Source organism: Musca autumnalis, unplaced genomic scaffold (genome assembly GCF_047663935.1).
Source record: "Musca autumnalis isolate F117 unplaced genomic scaffold, ASM4766393v1 scaffold_2, whole genome shotgun sequence".
NCBI lineage: Eukaryota > Metazoa > Arthropoda > Insecta > Diptera > Muscidae > Musca > Musca autumnalis.
This window is the reverse complement of record NW_027411755.1, coordinates 42,840,466-42,857,873: the sequence shown is the minus strand read 5'-3', so window position 1 is coordinate 42,857,873 and position 17,408 is coordinate 42,840,466. Positions and strand designations below refer to the sequence as shown.

Here is a 17,408-nt window from a genome sequence, read left to right as displayed (position 1 = left end):
ATGGAGAGAATGTATATCTTGTGGTCCGATGCCGAGGTCGGCTATATATATTTTAAAATGTATCTCAGAAGCGTGGGTATTTTATCCCAGAAACGTGGACATTTCTATACCAAATTTTATACCAGAAACGTTGGTATTTTTATTCCAAATTTTAGACCAGAAGAGTGATTTGTTAAGGTTTTTGTAATTTGTTTAAACCATTTGGTATTTTAATGATAATTTGCATTACCATTAACAAATAATATTTTTTGTCATATCCCCAAACTTTTTCTTTAATTTTTCACATTTGCAAATATTTTCCTAATAATTATCAAATTTCCCATGTCAAACTAATGTTTTTAACATTTGCTCTTGTTTTATTGACTTTTCTGTTTCATTGAAAACATTTGTTAAAATTAATTTAATGACGTCGTTGATCAAACACTGTGGGTGGTTGAAAATAGGCACACAGTCTGCAACCCCACTCAATGGCTGTTGGGTGGGGATTTCACAGTGTCGCTATGCCCCATAGCTGCTGCCCAGTGTTGTGTTAATTGTGGTGGTCGTGGTGGTGATCTGGTGACTTTGGTAATTTTCAAATGAAATAGTTTTTACCAAGCCAAATGGAGAAGGGGAATGGAGAGCGCTGAGTTAGCTTTTTTGTTGCTTAGCTGTTTAGCTTGTTCAACTTGGGCGCGTTTTAATTTATGACCACTTATTAATGAAATTGATCGTTAAATTTATGGTATTGTTATTGCATTTTATAGCACACTTAAATTATAAATATTTTTATTTGCCCCCACCCGGTTCTATTAGTTGGCTGGCTAGTTGTATGGTTGTTAATGTTTTCCCCTTTCGTTTCGCTTCGTCGTTGCTTTTTTGCTTTGAACAGAAATATTGAAATTTTGAAATAATGACAAGAAACAGAAATAATAATATTAACAAGAACAACAACAACAACTAAGGCTAGATTCAATGTTAATGTTAAAGTGTTGAGTGTATCCGATCCGATTGAAATCTTTTTTATAATGGCCAAGCAAATAAATGTGTGTCAATATTTTGCTGCAAATTCTTGGTTTTATAGAATGGGCGGGGTGCTGTAGGGGGAATGTGATAATTTATGACATACTTTTGTTTATTTGCTTGCTTTTCTTTGAAATGTTTTTAATTTGCTCATAATTTTTGCTGTGTTGTGTTTACAAACTGATACTGTCACCAATTATAATTTGTTTTTATTTTGTCTTAATTATGTGGAGGATAATTTATGAATTTTTATTTATTGGGAAATCATTGTGGGTTGGCATTGTAGAAATTTTGGTTCTAAAGTTCTCCTAATTACTTGTTTTAATTTCGGAGCTATCACCATAATAAAACAAACAAATATTTCTGAAGGAGCAAGGGGACTTCTTTTATTTTAACGTGTGCAGATTTAGGGGCTTCTTTTTGTCGCCATTTGTAGAGAAGTTTTTCACGGCTGAGAGGTTTTTACAACTAATAAAAATTTTTGATATTTTATTGCCAGAGAATTTATCTTATTTTTTATCATGCCAGCCGGGAATGCTAAATAATGCAGCACTGTGGCATCCATACACATAATTCTACACAAATACACTGTTTACCCACAAACATACACACATGTATAAGTGATTCTCAATTTCTCTCCAAGGACCATCATTTATGTACAACAGAAAAGGTCAACTTTCACCATCAACAAATTTGAAAAAAAAATCCGCACAGAAAAAAAAATAGCAAAATACTATTTACTTGGCTGTCTGTTATCATGTCATGTGTCATTTCACCTGCATGCAATTCTGAGTTTGACGACTGATTGCTCTTTTTTACTCTTTTCATTCTTGCTACCCCCATAAACAACTGTGTGCGCGCTTGATATCTGCAATCATTTACATCAACACCAAACATTGCCATACCCTGACACCAGTGTAATTTTTATCGTTATGCAGTTTAAAATGTCACTGTCATGATTTGCAAAAAAAAAATCGAGAAAATAAATTGGAAAAAGAACACAACGGAAGTAGAAGTTATTTTTCCTTAGAATAGTTTTTTTTTTTTGCTTTTCACCATAATATTTTATGAAGAGTGCAAAAAGTGAAGTGGTAGTAAACATAAACTGTTAAAATATAGCATTGAGCTTTTCCATCTTTCATGCTCTGCTTCTGCTTTTCTTTTTAGACGACATTTAAATTTGTGTTGTCAACAACTTTGAGAACTAACATAGTTTGTGACATTTAATACACGCCACCATTAGATGAGCAGCATATTTATTATAGCTGTCGTAACCGACATAGTCTTACTCACATATCGATAGTTTAAGTTCGAAGATGGGCACTATGGTCCGCAACTTCCAGTACCACACCCTCGAAAGTGCAAAAAACTTCACTAAACAGGTACGCGCATCGTAGCTCAAAAGCTCTAAGTTATGCGGTAAATTTAGTAGTCAGAATGAAGTCAAAAATTGCCACATAGGGTAAAACATAAAAGTGGTAACTGTAGAACAGGTAACAGATACCGAGAACAAATTGAACTTCAGTAGCAGTCATGAAAAAAAAACAATGGCACAATCCCTGAAAAGTTGTAAACCATTGCTACGAATGAGATAAAGGCTGCATTTTACCGACTGAAAAATAAAAAACCACCAGGAATCTAGCGGAGCTCCTTAAGATCAGCGACGACGGCCTGTTAAAAGATGGAATATATAGCACTATTTTGCAGGAGGAACGCACACCCGATTATTGGAACTCAGGACTGTTTGACATATGAACATTTGTTGTGTTGCTGAAAAAACACTTAAAAAATGTAATTTACTTGCGAACTTTTTTGTTCGATAATTTTTCACAACTTTCGACATGGAGAATCACGGCAAGAGTGCATCGATCAAATTAAATCGTTGTGTGTCGATAAAGAACCATCCTATAGCACTATGAACAACTGGTTTAATGAATTCAATCGTGGCCGACATTCGCATGTGACGAAAATCATGAGGGTCGTCCAAAATCATGAGGGTCGTACTTGAAAAGTACAAGGCCGATATTACTGCCATACAGGAAATACGATGGATTGGGAAAGGCGTCACAACAACACCTAAAGGTGACGCACTGTACTATAGCTGTCATGACGCAAAGCATGAGTTAGGTTGCGGATTTGTAGTTAATCGGAAATAAAAACATCTGGTATCCAGCTTCACCCCAGTGAATGGAAGACTTGCTGCAATTCGAATAAAGGCAAAATTCTTCAACATCAGCTTTATTTGCGCTCATGCTCCCACTGAAGAAAAGGACGAACAGACCAAAGATATATTTTACGAGCGCTTGGAACAAACATATGATCGTTGCCCTGCCCATGACATTAAAATTATTCTAGGCGATTTTAATGCCAAAATTGGAAAGGAGAATATCTTTGGTCCAACAGTCGGGAATTTCAGTCTCCACAGTGAAACATCTGACATTGGTATGAGGCTGATAGACTTTACAGCTGCAAAAAACATGGTAGTTAGCAGTACCAGATTTAATCATCTCGATATTCATAAGGGCACCTGGCTGTCCACAGATCATAGAACAAGAAATCAAATTGATCATGTTGTGATAGATGGAAGACATTCATCGACCGTGTTGGCGCAACATTGATTCGGACCACTAACTTGTTGCAGCAAAGGTACGTATCCATCTAAACGTCGCAAATAAAGCACGAAAAGACACAACGCGGAAGTTGGACATCGATAGGCTGCAAACACAACAGATAAGCACAGCATATTCCACTCAACTAGCCCAATTGCTTAATGAGAGCACTCCTTGTCCCGATAACATAACAACACAATGGCAAAATATTGTCCACTCCATGCAAACAGCCGCAAAATCAGTACTTGGATACCAGATACCTCTATAAAGGAATTCATGGTATGCCCAGGAGCGTCGTGCTGCTTCCGAAGAGAAAACTGCGGCATACAGAGCTACTTTAAAATCAGTAGCAACGCGTAGCGCACGAGAGAGATATCGGGAGAAAAGGAGAGAAGTGAAACGTCTTTTCCGCAAGAAAAAGAGAGAAATGAAAAAGCGGGAGTGTGAAAAAATCGGGACGTACAGGAGCCAGAATGAAGTCCGAAAATTCTACCAAAGAGTCAAACATTAAACAGATGGCTTTGGTACAGGCACATCCTTCTGTAGAGACTAGCAAGGTAATTTGGTAACTGATACAGATAGTGTACTCAGGATATGGAAAGGCAAGTCCACCATTGACCAGATATTTACCCTGCGGCAAATCCTGGAGAAGACCCAAGAAATGCAGATAGACACCTGCCACCTTTTTGTCGATTATAAAGCAGCCTTCGACAGCCCGCTGCGTTCAAAGGTATTCCAAGCCATGTCTGAATTTGGTATTCCCGCAAAGCTCATCCGGCTTTGTAAAATGACTTTAACTGACACGAGGTCCTCAGTTAAAATAGAAAAAAACCTCTCCGAAGAGTTTGGTACCAAAAGAGGTTTCAGACAAGGAGACAGTCTTTCGTGTGACCTCTTCAACATCCTGCTAGAAAAGGTTATACGAGAGGCAAACGTCAAAAGAAGTGGCACAATCTACACCAATAGTCACATGTTACTTGCTTATGCTGATGATATAGACATCATGGGCCGATCAGTAAAAGAAGTAACTGATACCTTTATAAAGATCGAAGGAGAATCTGCTAAAGTGGGTCTGGCGGTAAACGGTGAGAAGACCAAGTTGATGGTGTCGACGCGCAATGCATCCATTGAGCTCGGACCGACTGTGGATGTTGGTTCCTATAATATTGAGGTTGTAAAAGACTTCGTCTACCTCGGCACCTCCGTAAACACAACAAACGACATCAGTTGTGAAATAAAAAGAAGAATTGTATTGGCCAACAGATGGTACTTTGGTTTAAGTAAGCAGTTTAAAAACAAAGCCACATCTCGTCAAACAAAAATAACGCTCTACAAAACACTGATACTACCCGTACTTGCGCAAGCAGACATGGCAGTGCTTGGTGTGTTTGAGAGAAAAATTCTTCGAAAGATCTACGGACCAATCTGCGTTGACGGTGAATATCGACGTCGCATGAACCACGAGCTGTATCTGCTATACAACGACATCAATATAGTTAAACGTATCGAGATGCAGCGATTGCGTTGGCTAGGCCATATCATAAGAATGAGCGATGATGAACCCGCTAAAAAGGCGTATGTATACATGCCACATGGCGGTGCACGCAGAATTGGCAGGCCAAGGAATAGATGGCGCAAACAAGTGGATGATGAGATGAAAAGGCGCGGTATTCCAGAGTGCAAAGCAACAAATAGAGAGGAATGGAGATCTCTTCTTAGTTCGGCCTATAGAACAAATGTTCTGTAATGGACCAGCTAAGTAAGTAAGTAAGTTAATGTTAAATCATATTACCACTAAATAAAAAGCCTCACTGTTTAGCTAAAGGACTGGCCAGACAACAATGTTCATAAATATGGAGATGAACGGTACAATAATTCCGAAAATGTATTACCCCAAGATCTTCAGGGTCACATCGAAAGCATGTTTGTGTCGTTAAAGTATGCCACATCTATCTGTAACAAGCAGAGAACAAGGTCCTCAGACAAAAAACCTTGCTGACATATCACATCGTCGTAGCGGAGGGGGAGTGCCACCAAATGGTCATATTTCAAAACGTTTTAGAAACATTGTGGCGTTTTGTTTTTTTGGGATAGCGTTTGCAATTTTGTTTTTTCAAAATAGTCTGGCTCAATCTCATTGTTGTTGTTTTCATATTTTAAAACAACTAGTTTATTAGTGGAAAAGATTTGGCATTGTAGGCCAAGGGGTAAGGCAGGGAATACAATAGTTTCGATTCTAATGTTTCTAATTGAAGACACTGGCACGACGTGTGTTGTTTTTGCTGTAAAGCATACCAACCAAATTTTGGTGTGTGCATTCGTCGAAATTTGACGACACATACTAGTGGAAAAGGTTTGAATTGTTTTCGCAGACACTTTCGTCGGAGTTGTGTGAGCTTGCCAAGGAAAAAGTTCTCATTGAACTTTTTTCTTTGCTTACCTTTATACTTCGAGCTGACGATTGATGTTTGGGTATAACAAGTTTTTTGTTGAAGAAGGTATTGAAAAATAACTTCGGTGGAGAATATCCACAAACAAAAAACAAGGGAACTGATGAGATTCTGTGGCGAAATCGAAACTATAGTATTCCCTGCCTTACCCCTTGGCGAACAATGCCAAATCTTTTCCACTAATAAACTAGTTGTTTTAAAATATTAAAACAACAACAATGGGATTAAGCCAGACAATTTTGAAAAAACAAATTTCCAGAACTTGTTTGTAAATTTTTCTGGCAAAATTTAGTCCATTGGGCTCCAAGCAAGCTTTTCGTAGCCTGATCCCCTGTGAAATTCAACGGGGTGGCTCTACGTGGCCATAGATTATTTGTATAAGGATTTTATACAGTACAAGGTTCATACGACGCCAATGTTCTCCATCTGGCCAGAGAATGTTGTAGATTTTTTAAAAATATATTTTTCGACAAATGCTCCTAATGCCTCGCCTACTGTTGTCTTACTTGTAAATTTGCCTTGGTCAGTGTAATTTTCGTCCACCTGTCTGGCCGATTCGGTCCAAAATTTGGCCGTCGTAGAACAAGCTCAGATCAAGTACATCCACCCCAAAGCTATTAATTTTGGTTAAATTTGAAGATAGTAACCACATTGTTTTGCAGAGGGTTGTCTTCACGGCCACTATTACAAGGTACAATTTTGTTTTCGAGGCAAGTGCAAAATTCCTGACAAAAAGCTGAAAACTTCTAAAAACAAAACCGGCACCAACTAAAATGACTAATGAGCATAAATAACTTTAGAATTGAGGGGGTTCGAGATACTACACATTTTAAAATTTCCCTACAATCGTACATCAATATCCAAAAAGGTTTATATCGGGTACCTCCATTAAAAAGATGAAAATTCTTCTTAGAGCAAGTGGCTGGTTGGCAGGATAACTATCCAAGAGAATGACTTTCAAACAGTTCCAGTTTCAAGATAAATTCAATGTTTCTCTGATCGCGATGATTTTTTAAAAGTGGTAAGTCGTTGTGTTCATTGCTACAACATTATAATTTCTGTTGCTGTGAGAAGCCAATAGTTCCTGATTTTGGATGCCATCGTGGTGCAATGGCATACACTCACGACTTGCACGCTGAAGGTTGTGCGTTCGTCTGATTCCCCGGCCGGGCAACATAAAAAATACCCTACACACAATGTGGAAAGGGTATTATAAGTTTGTTTTTTCCGAAATTTCATGTAACACCGCGAAATATTCGTCGCAGACCTCGCATGTGGTATACCAAAATTCATATCTCGACGATATATAGCGGTTTTGAGATGTGTGTCCGTCCGTCCGCCCATTAAAAATTGTACACACGCTACAGGCCGCAATTATGGACCAATCTTCACGCAATTTTGTATGGAGGTCGATATCAGACCAGAGTAGACCCCTTTACTTTTTAGTGATGATCCTGAAATATTTAGGGGATGAAATGGACCAAAAACAAAATTTTTATCCGATTTTGTAGCGGCTCTGTAGGCCACAATAATAATCCCATCTGCGCGAAATTTTAAACAAAGTTTGGATTTACAATAAGGAAGACGCTTGCTATATCAAATGAAGATCAGATAATAATAATAAACCAAAACTTGTGTGTGAAAATTGGTAAAATTTTTAATATACATCTTATATCTTTATTCTTGGAAGATACATTGCGCCCCCGTAAGTCAAATTCGAAAGACGAATTTTTAACCTTTCCATTGGTGTCAATTATGCTGATGTACGTGGCCACATAACAGAATTATTGCCTAGTATATTGAGGAATTCCACAGTATAAATTGTGTATAGTGTAACCATAATCACGATAGGGGTTGCAGTTATAGCTCAAAACTGACAAAATTTTGCACAAGGTAAGAGTTTTAGTCAAGGAAGTTGCCAATTAAATTTGGGTAATGATCATATAGTATTTTGCGGGTGAAATTGACCATAACTTTTGTGGGAAAAATATCCTAATTTAATTTCATTTCATTTCTGGGGGACATATTCCGTCAAATTAAGAATACCAAACTTGAAAACCAATCTTTGACCACACCCTTGGCGCAAATTACATCAATGTAGCGGTTAGATAACGGACCTTTATTGTTTTGGCTTATTTGTAAGGAAATACATTTACCTTGCTTGTTACAAAATCATGAAAGAGAAATTCCCAGTTTTTAAATTGAGGTAAATTACAATGATGCACGGGGATTTGAAGTTTTTGTGCCGCTTTGGGCAAAAGTAATATAATACCTCGAAATATTGGTTGGTTCCGTAAAATTCGCCGAAAACTATTATAAAGGTCTTTTGATATTTTTTCTTAATACGAATTTTATTTTTTAAGATGCAATCCGTCCATCCATTATAAAATAAAAAAAATTATCATCTAACGTTTCCAGTAAGGGCGCTATATCATTAGGATGGTTTTAAGAAATCGATGTCGAATTTTTTTAGACTACACATCCCTAAAATGATTAGTTTTGTTGGATTTTTAGGTAGCCAAAGTATGATCACAAATGGAAGATTGTAACACGTGTCACTGAAGTCTCAAAGTTTCCATAGTAATTCCAAAGGTGAATTTACACGAAATTGCTCTAAAGGCCACATTTCTTGTCCAATCGATGAGAAATTTTTCATTGCTGTGGCTAGGAAACGAACCCTACAAAGATTTTGATACTGCTCCAATAGTATATTTGATTACTTTTAGGTAATTTGGGTCCTATGATATAATTACGGACATTGAAGCAATTTCGTGACAATTCACCTTTGGCCCCATACAAATTACTATGGAAATTTTGAGACCCCAGTGGCACGTGTTAACATATTCCAATTGTTCTCAAACCTTGATAATCTTAAAATCCAACAAAACTAATAATATTATAGGGGTGTCGCCTAAAAATCCGACATCGATTTTTACCTTTGAATTAAAACCAATATATGTATGTATCATGTTTGTATGGCCGGACGGCTAAGATATGTATCAATCATATAAAATAAATTCCGCGGAAAACGAGTACCCAGGGATAGTGGTGTAGGGTATCACATGATCGGCCCCGTCCCACTACAGCTCTCTCTCTCTCTTACTTGTTTCCTTTATAAAATTTTTCATTTCACATTTTCATAAAAATAGAATTGAGCCCCAGCTCTGTCTCTTCACTCAGCAGCAAAGTGTGTACCATTTAGTAATTTTCGTATACCTATGGTATGTATTTCGACAACCACATATCTCAACTTACACTGGCAATAATATAAAATAATAACAGTAATCTTAATTCCAAATCTCAGGATTTCAAATGTATGAGTTCATCCAATACCAAACTCAGTACCATTTAGTACTCTGCGTATCCATAACTACGAATTTCCAAAACTTCCTTAATCCTTCACTCTAACTGTAATCTTAATTCCAAATTTCAGGATTCGAGCTCTTTTCGTACCATTGAGTACTTTTCCTACCCATAAGTACGAATTTCCATAACTACCTCAATCCTACACCACAATAGCAATCTTAATTACAAATTTCAGGGTTCCAGCTCTATCCGTTCACTCAAATTCAAATTGTAACAAATTTAGTACCGTTTAGTACTTCAATCCTGCTACTACCTCAATCCTGCAGTCTACCAGAAATCCTTAATCCAACACGCCCACACTAATCTTAATACCAAATTTCACGATTCGAGCTCTATCTTTCAACCCATATCCAAATTGCGCCAAATTTAGTACCATTAAGTACTTTTCGTACCCATAAGTACGAATTTCCAAAATTACCTCAATCCTACACCACAATAGCAATCTTAATTCCAAATTTCAGGGTTCCAGCTCTATCCGTTCACTCAAATTCAAGTTGTACTGTATTTAGTACCATAAAACTATCTCCATATCTGAATCCTATACTCCAGCAGTAATATTAATTCCAAATTTTTCAGCTCTATCCGTTCACCAAAATCCTACTTGTAATATATTTAGTACTTTTCGTACACGTTAGTATGAATTTCCAAAACCATTTCCTTATATCAATACCACTTCCCAACCTTAATTCCCATACCAAATATTAAGATTCTATCTATATCCGTCAAAAATACACAATTGATACAAAATTTAGTAACTTTTAGTACTTTTCGTTCACTTGCAGTTTGAATTCCCAAAAACAATTTGGTTTATCTTTCTAACACTCCATCAGTGACCCTTATTCCAAATTTCAGAATTCTAGCTCTTCCCGTTTGCCTACTGCAATGGGTACCATATTTACTACCTTTTAGTACTTTTCGTACCCTTCCAGATCGAATTTCGAAAAACTCAACCTTATCTCACCCCTACACACCAACCGTCGCTCACTCACTTATCACTAAGCTCTTTTATATAATAAGATGGATCCATGTAAGAAGGATTAGTTATTATTTTTAAAAATCGGTTAACAAATGTCTAAATTATAGTGTTTTAAGTCTGAAAACCCCAAAAAACTATAACTGAATTTCTCACAATTTTTAAAATAAATATTGAACAAAAAAAAAACATAATATTTTTGAAAATTATTATATAAAAAGGGTGCCACCGTGGTGCAATGGAATGCACGCCCGCCTTGCACGCAGATGGTCGGGGGTTCGATTCCCCGGCCAAGCAACATCAAACATTTTTCAACGGTGGCAAAATACCCCTCAGTAATGTTGGCGACATTTCCTGAGTATTTCAGCCTTGAAAAACTTCTCCATAAGTGGTGTCTTAAGACACGCCGTTCGGACTCGGCGATAAATAGTAGGTCCCATATCATTGAGCTAAATATGAATCGGGGTGCACTCATTGATATGAGAGAAGTCTCCCTTGTCCCGTATGGGATGTTGTGGAACAATGTTTGTGTGTTGTTTATTATATAAAAGAGCTTAGTGATAAGTGAGTGAGCGACGGTTGGTGTGTAGGGGTGAGATAAGGTTGAGTTTTTCGAAATTCGATCTGCAAGGGTACGAAAAGTACTAAAAGGTAGTAAATATGGTATGGTATTTTACTGTGTTGTGATTATTTCGCTATCTGTAAAGATAAGGAATTGAGGATCCTCGGGTTCTTTCTAAATATAGGATTATAGACAGGTAACCTGAGTAGTGGAACTTGACAATGTTGGGGACATTTTTTTTATGAAAATTCTCTACAAGGTTTAAGGTTTAATTTATTGAACCTTATTTTTATAAAAATATTCTCTACAAGCTCTGTTCTAATATTCGTAAAGTAGCGATAAAATAAACAGCAGCTATATGTCTGAGTATATGGGAAGTAAGATGAACCTGCTATTTAAACATTTTCTCAATATCCTCCAGCCGGGTTAGTTTTTATTTACTAGCTTCCTTTTAGTCCCAAGACTCTTGGATCAGAAGTTTGTTTACGACCTGGATACATATCTGAATAGTTTTTTATTTTGAAATTTCAGACATATATTATAGGTTTTTACTAATCCACTTCCTTTCTTTCCATCTCTTTACAGGTATGTATTTCTTATTGCATTTTCCACCGACTAAAAACAAATCAATACAACAAGAAACAATAACAACTGTAAGTATGGAAACTTTTTCCCACTTGCAGCAAAGATGAATTTTTCGTTGACAACAACTTTTGTGCAATAACATTAACATTATCGCCGTCACAATAACAACTGGAAAAGTAAGAAAAACTAATTTATTTTTGCCAAACAATTCCACAAGACAACAAGGGAAACAACAACAACAACAAAAATGACTATAAAATGAAACCTGTCGCCTGCCTTTGTCGACACCCTTAAGCACTTTGGTGAGCAACAACAAAACAAACTACCAAACCAACAACAACAACTGGTGGAATAAATGCAAAAACTCGAAAAAAAGAAACGAGGAAACTTCCTTGGCCATTTATCACTTTGAAATATCTAAGCACAAGGAGTGACAATGCACAATAGCGGCGACGGCAACAACTACTACTGATGATGATGGCTAAAGGGCATCACCAACAAACATTAACAACAACGGCAACGAGTGGCTGCTGTTGCACAAATATACATAAACAATTCAACAATGGGCCAACAAATGATAAAAGAGTTTGGCTGGCTTTGGCAATTTAAAGTATTGTCACGAGGGAAAAAGAGAGATAGAAGAAAAATTAAAGCAATTTGTGTTAAGTTTTAGAGGGGTTTTCGTGGTGCACTTTTGGTGTTTTTCATGGGTTGTTGGAAGCGGTGCCAGCAACTTTATTTTGTCACAGCTGTCTACTTTTTGAGGGCATCCATTATGGTTAGTTGTTGGATTGTATTTGTAAACCATTACAAACTAAATAACACGATTTTTTAATAAAAAGACAATGCTTTATAGAATGAGAGCTGATGAGAGTCTATACATAGAGACTAGATAAAGAAGTCTTTATAGAAAAGCAGTGGGGAGTATTAATAGACGAACTGGAGGAAATCTTTATGGACGAGCAGAAGTGAGTCTTTATGGAAGAGCTGAAGGGAGTCTTTATAGACGAGCTGAATGGAGTCTTATAGACGAGGGAGTCTTTATAGAGGAGCTGGAGGCAAACTTTATAGACGAGCTGTAGGGAGTCATTATAGAGCAGCTAGAGGTAATCTTTATAGATGAGCTGCAGGAAGTATCTATAGACGAGTTGAAAGGAGTTTTTATAGAAAAGCTGAAGGTATTCTTTATAGACGAGCTGAAGGTCGTCTTTATAGACGAGCTGAAGGTCGTCTTTATAGACGAGCTGAAGGTCGTCTTTATAGACGAGCTGAAGGTCGTCTTTATAGACGAGCTGAAGGTCGTCTTTATAGACGAGCTGAAGGTCGTCTTTATAGACGAGCTGAAGGTCGTCTTTATAGACGAGCTGAAGGTCGTCTTTATAGACGAGCTGAAGGTCGTCTTTATAGACGAGCTGAAGGTCGTCTTTATAGACGAGCTGAAGGTCGTCTTTATAGACGAGCTGAAGGTCGTCTTTATAGACGAGCTGAAGGTCGTCTTTATAGACGAGCTGAAGGTCGTCTTTATAGACGAGCTGAAGGTCGTCTTTATAGACGAGCTGAAGGTCGTCTTTATAGACGAGCTGAAGGTCGTCTTTATAGACGAGCTGAAGGTCGTCTTTATAGACGAGCTGAAGGTCGTCTTTATAGACGAGCTGAAGGTCGTCTTTATAGACGAGCTGAAGGTCGTCTTTATAGACGAGCTGAAGGTCGTCTTTATAGACGAGCTGAAGGTCGTCTTTATAGACGAGCTGAAGGTCGTCTTTATAGACGAGCTGAAGGTCGTCTTTATAGACGAGCTGAAGGTCGTCTTTATAGAAGTGAGTCTTTATAGACGAGCAGAAGTGAGTCTTTATAGACGAGCTGAAGGTCGTATTTATAGACGAGCTGAAGGTCGTCTTTATAGACGAGCCGAATGACGTCTTTATAGACGAGCTGAAGGTCGTCTTTATAGACGAGCCGAATGACGTCTTTATAGACGAGCTGAAGGTCGTCTTTATAGACGAGCTGAAGGTCTCGTCTTTATAGACGAGCTGAAGGTCTCGTCTTTATAGACGAGCTGAAGGTCTCGTCTTTGTAGACGTGCTGAAGGTCTCGTCATTATAGACGAGCTGAAGGTCTCGTCTTTGTAGACGTGCTGAAGGTCTCGTCATTATAGACGAGATGAAGGTCTCGTCTTTATAGACGAGCTGAAGGTCGTCTTTATTAGACGAGCTGAAGGTCGTCTTTATAGACGAGCCGAATGACGTCTTTATAGACGAGCTGAAGGTCGTCTTTATAGACGAGCCGAATGACGTCTTTATAGACGAGCTGAAGGTCGTCTTTATAGACGAGCTGAAGGTCTCGTCTTTATAGACGAGCTGAAGGTCTCGTCTTTATAGACGAGCTGAAGGTCTCGTCTTTATAGACGAGCTGAAGGTCTCGTCTTTATAGACGAGCTGAAGGTCTCGTCTTTATAGACGAGCTGAAGGTCTCGTTTTTATAGACGAGCTGAAGGTCTCGTCTTTATAGACGAGATTTAGGTCGTCTTTATAAACGAGCTTTAGGTCGTCTTTATAGACGAGATATAGGTCGTCTTTATAGACGAGCTTTAGGTCGTCTTTATAGACGAGCTTTAGGTCGTCTTTATAGACGAGCTTTAGGTCGTCTTTATAGACGAGCTTTAGGTCGTCTTTATAGACGAGCTTTAGGTCGTCTTTATAGACGAGCTTTAGGTCGTCTTTATAGACGAGCTTTAGGTCGTCTTTATAGACGAGCTTTAGGTCGTCTTTATAGACGAGCTTTAGGTCGTCTTTATAGACGAGCTTTAGGTCGTCTTTATAGACGAGCTTTAGGTCGTCTTTATAGACGAGCTTTAGGTCGTCTTTATAGACGAGCTTTAGGTCGTCTTTATAGACGAGCTTTAGGTCGTCTTTATAGACGAGCTTTAGGTCGTCTTTATAGGTCTCGTCTTTATAGACGAGCTGAAGGTCTCGTCTTTATAGACGAGCTGAAGGTCTCGTCTTTATAGACGAGCTTAAGGTCGTCTCTCTATCGGAAGCATCTTTTGTCTCCGGTCGATAAATGCCAAAAAGGGATCATAGAAAAGGAATTTCAAAAAAAACTGTTTGGTACCACTTTGTTATAATGTGTCACTGCTAATGGCCATCACCCATTATTTGCTGTTGCTGTCGCCCCTGTTGGATATCAACGTTGATATATTTCTTCCCACTGGCATTTTACAACTGCATTTGCAATTTAAATTAACGTTTTACAAGACGTCATTATATCAGTATACGATTTTGACGTAAACGGGGTACAAAATAAGAAAAAAAACTACAATGTGTAGGTATGAGTGTGGGTAATATTTATGGGGGATTTTATTGCTTCTTTTTGGTAGGCAAAATACAGGGAAGGCCAAACCAAATTAAGCAAACCGTATCGGTATAATAAAGTGCAACGAAACTCGCAAATCAGTTAAGATGCTGTGGGTCAATTCATAAACGTGTGGGTACAGGTTGGCGTATAAATGTTGACATCAGTTATACGTCAGGGTGTCCACTACCTAGATAAGGTAAAGATATCAGCATCTATAAAATTCTCATGTAATATTATTTCCTTCTACCACACGTATATCAAATACTGAGTCTGAAATGCAGATGAGAGACCAAGGTACACCTGAAAAGTAAAGACTGACCTTATCTATATCTTCTGAATCCCCACAAATTCTACAGTCGCAGACTCCACTTTCAATCTTGTTTCAATCTTTCTAAACTACATCCCACCAAGTTTGGCGATGTTACAGCACATAGCTGGCCTAAGATAATCATTGGTAAATCGATCGAGTTATCTAGTTCATCTGTTAATTCGTCTCCAATTAGATTAATATGTCCAAAGTTCATGGATATTGGGAATTTCATACAGATACCTTCTGCAATTACACTATGCAACACCGAAAACGCAAACAACTTCTAATATGCATTTTTTGAAAGTACATATTGAGACTACAAAAACCCTAGTAGAGGTTTGTCTTGGCAGATCCATTTCGGATTTTATGGTTTCATCAAACCGGGCTAAAACTACAGTTTTTTTTGTATTTATCGGGCCTTTATCTCAGAAACGATTAGGAATTTGGGTTTGCTCTCCTTGGCAATATTGTAGCCCTAAACTAGTATAATAATCTTTTGAACAGACCACATAAGAAAAACTCCATCTAAGGCATCAAAATCTATAAAATATACAAAATTGTACATAATTGTTGAAATCCTGTTCAGTATCAGCTAAACTACTGGGAGTTGAACCAAGCAACCTTTCGCAAAAATCTTCCAAATAAAGTTCTCAACAATTCTTCAGAACATTCTGAAACTCTAAAATGCTTACTTCATGTTGTTTCAGTGGTATTTTGCATCATATCTTTTACAACACGTATTTCAAACACAGTTCACACCAACCGTTTGTTCTCGCATTTCAGTTTTCACCACATTACACAGTGGATCCACCCATTGGCCAAAAATAAAAAAATGAATGTCAAAATTTTGGCACACCATCTGGCAACTATGACAGCTATGATATGGACCTTTTTAAAAATATACTAATTTTTGTTTCATTCGAACGCGATCTTCTTAAGAATAGCTTCAAAAGTCGGAATATTTGACTAATATATTTTGTTGTGAGTACAACCTATATTTTAAGTGCAAGTAAATATATTCAAAATATAGGGAAATTAATACGTATAGCAAAATATTATAGTGGAATTAGAAGGAGGAGGTAATAGCTTAATTTTCGTTAAAAAATAGTGCTTTAGCGTGTTGTGGAATTCTAGTTAGCTGCATATTTTCTTAGTGTATTTTGTAATGCCAATTCGATCATATACTTAAATTTGACCTAAGGTTTTAGTCATGATGCCCACCAGTGCCCACCTCGGGAATAATTTTCCAAAGTAACTCATGGGTTTAAGATTATTCAGTATTAAAATCAGCTGCCATCTAGTGCCAGACTATAAATATAGGGCCGCTGACTAAAGCTGCCCTAGAATAGGGTTTCTATGGATATATTAGCGTATAACTCTGTTATCTGACCACGTACATTAACATAATTGGTATCAGTGGCAAGATGAAGAAATCTTCTTCCAAATTTGTCTTACGTTGGTGGTACGTGCCTTCCAGGAAGAACGCTATAAGATATATATTAATATTAATATATTGTTTTGTTTCCCCAAGCCTATTTTTGCATCATAAGATAATCGGGACCTTAGTTCATGTCATTTTGTATTAACAGCATAAAACAATTCTTACCGTATACCCCCTCCAGAGGGGAAAGGGGGGATAATGTTACGCTCGTGGTTTCTTAAAACACTCTTCGCAGCAGCACAAAGCTGTAACCAGTGCATTGGTTTGATATTTACACGGGAAATATTTTTGGCCACTTTCTCCATACAAGTGGATCCACTGTGCATTATTGACATATTTATTAAATCGCTGTAGAAAAAGGTACTGAAAACAACGACATAAGGCCATTCTGCAACAATGACATGTTCCGAAGGGTTGTGTATTACATTCCAGGGAATATTTTTCCAAAAGAAAATATTCAGAAAAAATTAACGGTTTTGGAGATACGGTGCGAAGTATATAAAAATTGTGGAATTTTTGCACATATTTTGAAATTTGAGGCAATAAATGTAGTTTTTTTCGAGTTCATTATTTCTCCAAATATTTTATTCTTGTCCTTATCTACAAAGTTGCTTCAGAGGTCAGAAGAAGATTCGCATTGGTTTCAGAGATATAGCCCCGAATTTCTTTAAAAACTCAATATTTAACCATGTTTAGATGGAGCCATAAAATCCGAGCTGCATCTGACACAACAAAACCCATCTAGGGTTTCTTATC

At 37.4% G+C, this 17,408-nt stretch overlaps 1 protein-coding gene across 18 annotated transcripts in view; it reads left to right on the top strand.

The window, feature by feature from the left end:
- elB (zinc finger protein elbow B) overlaps positions 1-17,408 on the top strand; it is a 239,354-nt gene that overhangs the window by 92,240 nt on the left and 129,706 nt on the right. Inside the window, exon 4 of one of the 18 annotated variants that reach the window (XM_073967618.1) lies at positions 11,548-11,615. The exons of the other annotated variants lie outside the window; for them this stretch is intronic. Coding sequence (XP_073823719.1) covers positions 11,550-11,615 — 66 coding nt within the window. The 5' untranslated portion in view covers positions 11,548-11,549. The remainder of the gene's footprint in view (positions 1-11,547; positions 11,616-17,408) is intronic. 18 annotated transcript variants of the gene reach the window in all.